Source organism: Vipera ursinii (assembly GCF_947247035.1).
Source record: "Vipera ursinii genome assembly, chromosome: 3".
Classification (NCBI taxonomy): Eukaryota; Metazoa; Chordata; class Lepidosauria; order Squamata; family Viperidae; genus Vipera; species Vipera ursinii.
Window position 1 is genome coordinate 87,905,754 of NC_139516.1, and position 12,701 is coordinate 87,918,454.

Here is a 12,701-nt window from a genome sequence, read left to right on the forward strand (position 1 = left end):
CCTCCCCTCTCTCTCTCTCTCTCTCTCTCTCTCTCTCTCTCTCTCTCTCTCTCTCTCTCTCTCTCTCTCTCTCTCTCTCTCTCCCCACCCGCAAGTTTAGGCGATCCTGGGGATCCAACCAAACGGATCGCCTTCGGACAGCTTACTTGCAGCCCCCCCACCCCACCGCTCCCCATCCCCGGGGCCAGGCAGGTGCTTCTTGCAAACCACGGAAGTCAACAACTCGGGGGACGGGAGAGGGGAAAGTTACGAGCCGGCGCCGCCGGGGCCCCCCACCCGCGCTGGGCGCGCTCACCTTTGAGGAGCTCGGAGGCGCCCAGCAGCTGCTCCGAGGCCACCGGCGGGCTGGGTTCCATCCTAAAGAGGGCGCGGAGGTGCGCAGACGCGCGGGACGACGTCTCGGCACTCATGAGCGCCTCTCGGAGCGGCGAGCTCTCGGTGGCGGCGGCGGCGGCAAAAGCAGCGGCGGCGGCAGCGATGGCAAGAGCCCCGCCGCCCAGCCGGATTCACCAAAAACGGCGCCAAGAGCGGGACATGCTCGGGGAAGGGAGAGCCGGAGCCGCCTGGCCGGCTTTGCACTCCAGCGGCTGAGGCGGCGGCTGCTGCTGCTGCTGCTGCAGCCACCAGAGACTCCTTCCCCGCCGCCGCCCGCATGGGATGGGAGTGAGCCCGCGAAAGGAGGAAAAGGAAAGGCGAGGGCTCCGGGACCCAGCGACCTGCGTGAGTGGCGGAGGAACGGCCGGAGGGTGGGGTGGGAAGGATTTCTTCGCCTCCGTCCCGCCCTCCGACGGCTTAAAGGGGCAGGACCCGGTTACCAGGCAGCGGCCGCCGCGGTGGCAACCGCGTTACCAGGGCTTTGTTACATACGCACCTGGGCTCGGGCCGAGGAGCTACGCGCCTCCGAAGGGCTGTCCCCGGGTTGCACCTGAGGCCGCCTCGCCTCCTCTGCCCGGCAGGTTGCAGAAAGAAGGGAAGCTCTCCTTTCCCTCTCGCTTGTTTTCAGCCTCCACGCGGTGGTGGGTGGTGGTGGGGTGGTGGGTTTAAATAGAATACTTGTATTGCCCGAGTGTGGTTGGACACACAAGGAATTTGTTTCCGGTGCATAAGCTCTCAGTGTACCTAGTCATGATCGTATACAACATGAAAATACATTCATCACAAATCGTGAAATACAACACTTCAGCATAAATCATAAAGATGCCACACTTAGTCATAGTCTTAGAGTACTAACTAAGCAAACAACATAAATCACACTAGGGTACAAAAAAAAACCCACTATAAATTGTAAGATACAAGCAGCAAAGTTATAGTCCTAAGAAGATAAGGATAGGTGATAGGAAAGAGGAGGAGAATCATAGTAATACAGCTTTACTAAGTAGTTTGACGGTGTTGTTGGAATTAGTTGTTAAGCAAAGTGACAGCATGGGCTGGGGGGGGGGGAACTGCCCTTATGTCTGTCTAGTCGTTCTGGTGTGCAATGCACTATAGCGTAGTCTTGAGGGAAGCCGTTGAAATAGTTTTATGTCCAGGATGTGAGGGGTCTGTAGATATTTTTGCAGCCCTTTCTTTTGCTCATGCAGTATATACAGTAGGTCCTTAATGGAAGGCAGGCTGGTAGCAATTGTTTTTTTCTGCAGCTCTAACTATCCGTTGAAGTCTGGGTCTGTCTTGTTTAGTTGCAATGCTAAACCAGAAAGTTATAGAGGTGCAAATGACAGATTCAGTAATTCCTTTGTACATCGCCTTGTACCAGAATTAATAGGAAATAAAAGGCGGAAATGTTTTTAACCTACCTTCCTCCTCCACCCCTCACCTCATTCCAAAAGACTTGAAAGAGTTTGAACAGCAAATAGAAAGCTATTTTTTCAAAAAGATGTCCAGATATATTTATATAGAAATATATCAACCTCAATCAAGCAATCTGATAATATATCGAACTATTGTACTATATCAAGAAATGTTGTATGATAATCTATTACCCTACCTAGTCAGTGCTTTTTTTGTAAAAGAAAAAGGTGCCAGAACTCACACATGTCATAGAACCCGCCTTGCCTACCCTACAAGGTTCCATCCAAAAAAGGTGCCGGAACTCCGTTCTGAGCGTTCTATGACAAAAAAAGCCCTGACCGTAGTACTCCAGTAACATAAAAGAACTAATAGCATATAATAACTTGTGAGTACAGGTAATCCTTGACTTACAACAGTTTATTTAGTGGCCGTTCAAAGTTACAAAAAAAAGCGATGGACCATTTTTCACACTTACAACCGTTGCAGCATCACCCATGGTCACACGATCAAAATTCATATGCTCGGCAACTGGTTCATATTTATGATGGTTGCAATGTCCTGGGATCATGTGATCAGTTTTTGAGACCATCTAGCAAGCAAAGTCAATGGGGAAGCCAGATTCACTTAACAACCGTATGACTAACTTAACAAATGCAATGATTCACTTAACAGTTGTGGCAAGAAAAGTTAACAAATATAAGTTTTGGGCTCAAGTGTGGTCATAACCCGAGGACTACTTGCAGTGTTTCAGTTTAGGATGCGTTCAAGATAGGATGAAGTAAAGAGTAAAGGAAAGACAATCCTTGATGATTTCCTTGAGACATCTTGATAGGTATGAATCTCTTTAACAAACCATGTTATTTCTGTTTATTTGAAAGCTGGTTGCCTGAACTGCACTCCCACACAATTAAACATAACTGAAATTGTCTTGAAGGAATTTCATCAAAGCTGCAGAAGATCACTTGGAGTAAGTGAGATCTTTAATGATATTTGCTTCAAAATGCTGAAGAAACTAGCAACTTGAGTTCCCTACCTTTCAAGGCAGGTTTGGCATTTATCTAGCCCAGTGATGGTGAACGTTTTAGAGAATTGAGTGCCCAAACTGCAACCCAAAACCCACTTATGTATCATCGGGTGCCAGGGGGGCATGGCTGATTGGGTGGTTGTGGCCCATTGGGTGGGCGTGGCCCACTGGGTGAGTGTGACTGCGATGGTAACGGCAGACTGGGTGGGATTAAAAGTTCAGTCAATCAATTCCAACTTTGCAAGATCTTTTTTTTCCCCGTGAGAAGTTGAAATTGATTGATTGAAACTTTTTTTTGCATATGGCGGCAGAGGCCTAATTTGAAAAGGTTTTATAAAACCCAGCTGAAGGCCTAGGACTGGGGCGACGACACACATGCCCACAGAGAGGGGTCTTTGTGCCACCTGTGGCACGTGTGCCATAGGTTTGCCACCACGGATCTAGCCCATCTCAATAACAGTTGAAATGTCTTCATGCAACGGGTAAACTGTGATTAGATTTAAGGATTAGATTCTGAAACGTTTTGCAAAGATGGCATATCTGTCATAATGCTACCTATACATGTGAGGAGGAGAAAGAATTGGGGGACGTGGAGTTACAGTGGCTACACAAGCTACATCAGTGGGCTAGAATTTTTCACCCTTCTTTCAAACATAGTCACTATTAGTAAGGTAACAACTGACTGAGATCATGGTAGCATGCACTAAGAGTCATTGTGATGTCCTCTGGTGTCAAATCCATTAAATAGTGGTTGGTATAGATTATTAGTTTCCATTCATTACATATGACAAGAATTCTTCCAGAAATGCACCTAGAAGAGACTATAATTTAATATAAACATCTGGTGACACTTCTTAAAAGTCTTTGCTATGGCATTGTGTCTTCTTGAGTTTGAGAAGAGTTTTCTTTCATGAACTGAAGAGAGTTGCTGCCCTCACACAAAACTAAACCACTTCTTCCAAATAATTTGTGAAGCCTGAGTGGCAGGACCCTATTTTTATATGGCATGATGCTGCTTTTCCATTCCTTTCCAGGATTTGTGCTGCACATGGAGTATGTTTTCTTTAATTTTGACCAATATCTGTTCCATGGCTTACAATTATTTTTTGGGGGAAGTAAGGCTGGGCAGCACTTTGGATTCATTTTCAGAAGGGAGCTTTTTGGTGCACAGAGAGCAATTGTCTGCAACTCTTTAAAACAATTGCATATTTTCCTGTATGAATTATGTGTGTTACTGATAGATGCCATGTTTACACCTCTGCACATTTCAAAGTGTTAGTACATTACTAAAGCTACTTAGAGTCACTATATCAATGAGAGGGGCACCATAAAAATTTAATTAATAAGCTAGGCTTTCCCATGTTTATGAATGGAATGATAATGCTTATTTAGCATCTTTTTTGTCCCATAAATAAAGGCATAAACAGGGAACCATCCTCTATTTTTGGAATCCAAGCATTCAAGCTGATTGTGTGCAGGATGATTTAAAAGTATACTCTTGTGAACTGAGTGAAATCCTATGTAAAATTGTATAAAATGCCTTTTGAATATTTCAAATTAACATTTTGCACATAAGCTCATGGTAGTTACATGTGATAAAAATATATCACATCAGTCTGGCTTTTGTGTTCAACCTTGAAGAGTAGAGAAGAAATATAACCTTTAGGAAGTTAGATATATAGTACTACGATCTTATGATTATTACTGACTGCTCAGAAATTACTTTTTTTTCAAACTTTTTATGAAGGTATAAACGGAACGATAGCAATATTTCTCTTACAAGACCATGTTGGAAAGTATTTTATCCCATAGTATAGGAAAATACTGCGTTCTGCTGTCACCAGGATAAACCTCAGAGGAAGCTAGCAGATTAACAGTTAAAATTATAAAAACTTTTCAAGAACTTACTTATTTTTCCCTTAGGCCTTCCAGATACTTGTCTTCACAATGTCAGTTACAAACTGACCAGCATAAGCACTAAGAATACTGATCAGGCATAAGAATCTAGATTCTGTGGCATCTGATTGGTCTCTTACTTTGGTTCTGGTGAAACATCATTTTATCTTAGAGTAATAATTTAGATGACTAAAACTGTCAGTCCTATTCTTAATTTGAATGTATGAGTGAGTCCACTTTATGGAGTAGACCAGGGGTGTCAAACTCAATTTCATTGAGGGCCGCATCAGCATTGCGGTTGCCCTCAGGGGGCCGGGTGGGTATGGCCAGGGTGGGCGTGGCCTACTGGGTGGGCGTGGCTAGAGTGCATATGGACTACTGGGTGGGCGTGGCCAGCTCTACATCGTTTGCATCAAGGGTGCCTATGGGGGCCTGGGCAGGAGTGGGACAGATCTGAGGGTCTCTGGCAGAAGGAGGGTCTCTGGGCCAGGGCCAAGGCAGTGGGGGCCGTTCCCTCACTGTTTCCAGGATGGCTTCGCGGGCCACATGAAACCACTTCGCGGGCCGGATCCGGCCCCCGGGCCTTGTGTTTGACATGTCTGGAGTAGACAGTGGAAATGGATGGGTCACAAGGACATTTTCCCCAGGAAACGGGATTTTTTGTGTTATTTTCTTTAATATTATAACTAAATTAATAATTATAACTATTTTCAGATTCATCTATTAAATATTACTTTCAAAAATACCTTTCCTTTATTTTCTTTGTTCAGTTATTCTATTGTAGCCATTAATCACATGGTTTGTTTCATATTTTTAAAGACAGCAGCTAATATTTCACTTGTGATTATTGTGCGCTCGTTGAACTGGCACAAATATTGCATTAATAACCGAAATCATATTTATATAAATAACACTATATTTATAAAACATTTGCAGCGCTGTGCTGACTGTTCCATATATCCCTGCTAAAAGTTCAACCGTCTTACTCTTTTTTAATACTGCTTGGCAAGATCTTAGGAGTGCCATCTGCTGGTGTATTGAAACCTGGGCAGTTATTTAAATACAGTAATGAGGTTTGTGATGCTTGCAATACTTCCATTCATTATTTTTTTAATCTAAAATGGGTCAACAGCAGTATGGAGAAAAACACTTCCATGGATTTAGTAAGCAAGCTAAGATTTTTTTTCCTCCCATTTTAGGATTATGCTCAATAAATATAATGACCTTAAGACATGCCAGTTTCACTAAAGTAATCCCCTCTATTACAGCGTCATTTAATTTGTCTAAAAGTGGTTCAGAGGCTCCAGCATCTGAATAATCCCCATCCTTATAAGCCAAACAAGCTCTGGTCTTTAACTCCAGTAAAAAGCATTAGCTGCACTTGATGTTTATTGCATGGATGTATTTCTGGATCTTCTTCTGCAGGGTCTAAAGCAGAGGTTTACCGAACTCGCTCTTTCTCTCTACATATAATTAAAGGGCTGTTGGCTAGACTAGGAAATTAAAACATCTTGGAAGAATGCAGTGGCAAACCACTTCTGTAACACTGCCAAGCAAACCATACATATTTAGTCACTGGAAGATTAACTGAAGAACCACTGTAGTACAGGGGTTAAAATAACAGAGTAGAAGTAGGGAAACTTGGTTTCAGGTTTACCCATAGCCATGGAAACTCTGTAACCTTAGGCCTGTTGAGGTTGTTGTGAGAAAAAAAAAGTGGAGAAAATGCTGCATTGGACTGCATGATGAAAAAGGCAGGATATAAAATCCAACAAGTGAATAATAACTAAACTTGAGGAAGTCTTTAATTTTAACACATATGATCACCTAGAGTTGCACATGTACATCTGTTAAAGTTCCACTAATTTCAGTGGGGGCAGGAAAATCATGTAGCTGTATGTATGAAGTCATCAAGAATAATGTTTAACTTGAAAGAGACTTTAGCATTTGGGGAATTTTGGACCAGAAAGGCAGGTTTGCTGTACTGAAATCTAAATCACAGATCTATAGCTAAATGGTACTCTGTATCCAAAATCCTTTATGTCTCCTCTAGCTGAGATGACATTATATTAAGACAGAGCCTTGAACAATGTGCTTCAGATACATAGGGAATATTCATTTTAAGACTGTGAATAAAGGAATGTGCAGTGGACATATAGTGTTTCTTTGGAAATAAATCTCAAGTAGGATTTTATTTCCAAGATATTACCGTATTTTATTTAAAATAACACAGCTCAATCCTAGATAAAGATTACAACTCAGTCATTTCTAATCAACCTTCAGAGCTGTAATCTTATGTAATCTTATAGAGCCTTGGTGGAGCAGTGGGCTAATGCCTCCTTAAGTAATACCAGCTGCCTGCAATTAGTGCAGGTTCCAGTCCCACCAGGCTCAAGGTTGACTCAGCCTTCCATCCTTCCGAGGTAGGTAAAATGAGGACCCAGATTGTTGGGGGCAATTAAACTGACTTTGTAATAATGCTGCTTGGGGTGTGTGTGAAAGCCCTAATAAGCAGGCATATACATAGAATGAAGGCTACTGCTAAGCTTGTAAGCCGCCCTGAGTCTTCGGAGAAGGGCGGGGTATAAATGGAATTAAAATAAAAATAAAAATAAATTTAATTCCAGTAGTTGGAATTCATTGGCACCTGAGCATAAAAGAAGGAATTAGTCTACTTTCTCTATAATACAGCTCACTTCAGCCAATAAATAACCATGCAACATTTCTCAATATTACACATTTTATTAGCAGTTCTCTTACAAAATAAGGATGAAAGAACAATTATCCCAACTATATGACTATAAAAGAGGGGGAAAATGCACACCTTTTGCATTTACAAAATACATCAAAATACAACTGAACTAGGCAGTCACATCTCTAAAAATCACTGAATTCTAAATCATAAGTATTTCCAACAGATTGAAAATTATTGAGCAGAAGGAAAAGAAATATACAAACTCAGATACAGAATAAGCTTAACTAAATGAACAGAAATATGGCACCTTAACATACAAGGTAGCACAACCTGTTCCCAAACAAATACTAATATTCATTTTATTTCCTTGAAAGCAGCAATAAGCCACCAGCTTCAGATAAATAAGCCTGAAAAAATGTGCATTCAAATAAAAAAAATTGCAATTGAACTCAGATTGATTGTAGGCTGAGAAATCTTTGATACAATTTCCTACTTTGGCTTCTATATTCTACCAACATACTGTGAGCTGCCCCAGATCACTGTTGCAGATGTTGGCTGCAGCTTTTCTATGCTTAATCTTTTTAATCCGATCAAAATATTGCACAGATAAAATGGGGGGTTCTTTTGGTAGTGGCAAATTTTCAGTTTAAACAAGTTGGATATTAAAATATGGATTGAACAGCTTTGCATGGGGGAGGGGTTTGATTCTTTGAAAAAGCAAAAAAATATATATATATAGGATCTTTGGATATCAGACTTGGTTTCTGTCAAATGTATATACCGGTAGTTGAAAACAGAAATTACTGTTCTTGAATATACAAATGTGTAGCTTGCAGAGAAGACAGCAACTTGAAATGCTAGGAGCTTTCCAAATTTCACTGTATCTGTCACAAGTGCCACATTCTCTGTGTCTTGAATTACGACTTGCATGGAAAAAATTCCCAATCTTGTAATTTCCTTTATTAACTTTTACTGATAGGCAAGGGATTAAAACTGTTACAATATTTTTGAAATATAGAAAGATTTCAGACAGAATAATCACATAGATATTACAAGTTGTGTAAGTTCAGAAACATTTTATCATTATGTTAAAAAAGCACTGCAAACTATTTAGCGCTTGGCTAAAGACATAAAATAGCACAGTCTTCAAAATTCAAACAGCTTTTATTAAAATAAAGAGATTAGTGGAAGATGAGGGCAAACTCTTCACATGTCTCAAGATCAAAATAATGTATTTGTGACAAATATTTCACCATTTGCTTTTTTTTAAAAAAATATTATTTAGCTGTGGAAAGGGGAAGCAAATAATGTTATTGCAAATGCTCTCAAATCAAGTTATTCCACAGAAAATATTTCTACGAGTGAAACTATTCAGTGTCACTGGAGCAATATCTGATATATAAATCAAGTGTAGCCTCGTTGTGCAGATGTGTGAAGAATTAATGCTACGTTTTATGGAGAATTTATTCTTTGCATCCTTTAACAGGCATATTTGAACAGGCAGGCTGAAATGAAAAATGGTTGTTGCCTTACACATTGTGGCTGGAGATATAGTATATTTGCAACTTAGATTACGTGAATGCACACGGCTTTCTCAGACAACATTCAAGTGTTTGGGGGAGGAAGGTTGTCTGAAATGGGGATAAATAGCAAAGCCAACTAAAAAGCTTTCACATGCTGAGTACAAGAGATGGAATGTTTCACCCAGACATTACATCCCCTTAGAGCTCTTGCAGAAAGAGCTCCATATAATGTGTACCCTTACAGATTTCTTTACACACTTCCCTACTTGGTTTATTACTTGAATTGCCGAGAAGCACATTGAAGCATTTATTGGAGCATATCCTTATACTTTATTCTTGTGATTAGCATAGTTTGGAAAACCAAACTGGGAAATCATAATATTAGAATATTTTAAAGGCATGTTGCCATAGATACTAACCAATTTATTAAGGCAGTAGGACCTTTGCAGCAAGTGTTCTGCCCGATGCCACATTCCAGAATAACCACTGTTGCTTTCTTTTTCTAAATTCCTGATGTCTACTGGCTTCACAAACATGCCCGATGGCTTTCCAGTATGCTTGGCTACCAAGAAATTCATGGCAATATCGTCACAATTTTGAGTCTCATCGATCATGGTGTGAACAGCTTCAGGCTGCTTTTGAAAAAGTTCTAGATATACGCTGTTGAAGAAGGCAGCTCCTATTAGGATCATTGAATACTGGTCTCCATTGCTGACGACAGGACCCTGAAGTTCAAAGCTCCCGTAGCTGAATATCCCCGCAGGGCTGGGTATGTGCTTTCTGGGAACAAATCCAACAATCTGATCTGGAAATTGCTGTAGGAAAAGAAAAATGTCATAATATTGCTATTGGGTGCCTAATTGCAAATAAAAACAATTGCAAAACGTTTATGACACAATAACAAAAATATACATTAAAAAAATTGTTTATAAGATGTCCCCCATGTTAAGGTTTACTATCACTGCAAATCTAGTCACATTTTGTGCCAAGAACTGACATACAGTTAAAAAGTTGAAGAGTGGAGTTCAGAAAATGCCCTTGTTTTTATACTGGCATGCTTTATGCACTCAGGGTCCAGTTTGCCTATGTATTCTACAGCCATTTATGTGTCTTCTGTGATATATTATAAAAGAACAGGATTTTTTTCTCCTACATCTTGTTCCTAGGCTGAGCACTGAGAGTCCTTCTGGAAATCCAGAAGAGGTTTGGTCTTTTGGGGAGGTCCACAGCAGGAATACCCCAACTTAAATAACAATTCGCGTATTCAAAATGCACCAAATTCATAATGTAATCTAATCCTAACAACTACTTTAAAAGCATCAGTATTATTAATTTCCAAAGAGCGCAGCTGAAATACTTGCCTCTACATAATCATGGTAAGATTTAAATTAGGTCTGCTTGATTTTTAGAACTGGTGTTACTATGCTATACCAACTCTCAGAAACATGCAGAATTGTAATTAATTCAGTTTCAGTCAGACGTGCAACAAAAATAGTGCTAATATATATATTTGTATGGCAGATGGAAAAACCATGAGTTAAGATGCAAAAGAAAGGAGGATTGGCACACCTAATTTGAAATTATATTTTGCTGTTTGTTCTTTGGTCTGGATGAAAGAATAGAGTTGCTAAGAAACAGGAGCCATTTGGAATTAGAAGGGTATGATTTGAGATTTGGGTGGCATAGTATCTATGGTATAAGTCTAAGGTTAATGTAGATTTCAAAAAGCATTTTGTTAGCCTGACATACTGAAAATTTGGAACAGATATAAATGTAGGCTGTGCCTGAAAATACCATCCTGGCTCTCAGCACAAAAGCATTTTATAGAAGAAATACGATTATTAAATACAAATGATTGAGTGATATATTACAATTTTCTCAAGGAGAATGTAGAATAAAAACACAAGACGAACTATATGATAAAATAGATTAAAATGGTGGTCCAGTGGTTAGAATGCAGTGTTGCAGGCTAATTCTGCCCACAGTCTAGAGTTCAATCCTGATGGGCTCAAGGTTGACTCAGCCTTCTATCCTTCCGAGGTCGGTAAAATGAGGACCCAGATTGTTGGGGGCAATATATTGACTCTGTAAGCTGCTCACAGAGTGCTGTAAAGCATTTTGGGGTGATATATAAGTTTAAGTGCTATTGCTAAAAACTTTGTTTATAATATACAAATGGAACAGTGGGAGAATATGCATTGATATAATGGAAATTTAGAATAATATTGTAATCTTAAGGAAAATTTTTATAAAATGCTATATTGTTGGTACATTAGCTGGAAAAAAGGCTACAATGTATAAACGTTCTTCAAATATATGCTGGAAATGTAACCAACATGAAGGGACATTTTATTATGCTCAGTGGATGTGTAAAAAAGGCAAAAGAATTTGGATTCAATTACATACAATATTTTTGTATTTTAAAGATTTTAAAGACATATATACAGTTGAAAGCAGAGATTTTTCTTTTGGGGTTGATGGATAAACAGTTGGAAAAAGTTATGGCACACTTTATATACATAAATTTATCTATCTATCATAAGTTTCACTGATCGCTGAACGAAGGGTCATAACCCGAGGACTAGATGTATTCGTTCTCATATTTGACTTCCCAGCCCTGCAGCCTATGTGGGGGGCTAGAAGAGGTGGGAAGAAGAGCTTGATTTCTTTGCATCCTTTGGACTGCTTGGTCAAAGAATAGTTTCCTATTCTGGGTATCTTATCCTCGCAAGGCTATAGGTGTAGAAAGAGTAAGGCAGATGATCTTGACAGAGACACTCCACATCCTTTACCAATAGACAAGTAGAAAAACATGGCAGAAGAAATGCAGAAGTGGCTCTAGAGAGACACCTCTTTAATTCTCATGAGTATAAGGGCGGGGGAGTGGGAAATAAAGGACAATCAGGCTCTTTTATTGATATAGCCAATCTCGACAAAAACAGTTTTAGCCCTTCTGTGAAGCTGATTTCTTAATTTAGTCTACCTAGTAGGGCTGACAGTGTGCTTGCTCAGCGAACTATCTGGTACGGTTTCTGTGTTAGGGCCGTGCAGTGCTTCAGTTTCAAATGCATTATGCGCTCATTGCAGCTGTTTGCAGTTCCTCAAGCCCAATACCTTTTTCAGGGATCAAAAAGCAGCCTTGCAATCCTGGGAACAGATGTAGCTATATCACAGAGCTGCACTCTCTCACCCCCTTGGAATCCAAAGTGTCATCCTGCCTTACTGTGCATGTTTTGTTCAAAACAATTGCTTCATAGGTACATGACAGAACTCAACATCAGATATATATGTAGAGTTTGGCAACTGGCAAAAGTGGAACTGTTACAGATTCCCTTATTAAGATTAGTAGATTATGGTCTCTAGGATAATCTTTCATCAGGAGCTCCTTCACTCTTTCTTTATAGGGATGGATGTTCTTATCTACATGGTCAACAGTGTTTTTTTGAATTTTCCTTTTCCCTTCCTGGACTTGACAATTAGAAGTCATGATGGTTGTTCCACTGGTACAGCGGAAATGTGTCTCTTGCACCAAATATTGAATATATAGAAATTTGTCACTTGCACCAGATAATGAATATATGTATGGCCCCTCTGTTAAATTTTAGAATATGTAGTTAGGCTTTCAGTATGTTGGTTAAATCTGATTTAAATCTGAATTTCAAAACATTGCTGGATACCTTACAGACATACAATCTCCTTTAGAAGATCTTGGCACTTTTGAAAATCATCAATTTTAAGAAAAGTGACTATCTATGTATGCTGCGTTCTTTGAGAT

General features: G+C 40.0%; 2 protein-coding genes across 4 annotated transcripts in view; both read right to left on the reverse strand.

The window, feature by feature from the left end:
- Positions 1-715, reverse strand: part of CDC14A (cell division cycle 14A) — an 86,655-nt gene extending 85,940 nt beyond the window's left edge. For all 3 annotated transcript variants that reach the window (XM_083359927.1, XM_083359926.1, XM_083359925.1), the window contains exon 1: positions 296-715. In XM_083359927.1, the coding sequence (XP_083216053.1) occupies positions 296-410 (115 nt within the window). In that variant the 5' untranslated portion in view covers positions 411-715. The remainder of the gene's footprint in view (positions 1-295) is intronic.
- A 6,743-nt stretch (positions 716-7,458) lies between these two features.
- EXTL2 (exostosin like glycosyltransferase 2) overlaps positions 7,459-12,701 on the reverse strand; it is a 29,817-nt gene continuing 24,574 nt past the window's right edge. Inside the window, exon 5 of the mRNA XM_083360599.1 lies at positions 7,459-9,741. Coding sequence (XP_083216725.1) covers positions 9,250-9,741 — 492 coding nt within the window. The 3' untranslated portion in view covers positions 7,459-9,249. The remainder of the gene's footprint in view (positions 9,742-12,701) is intronic.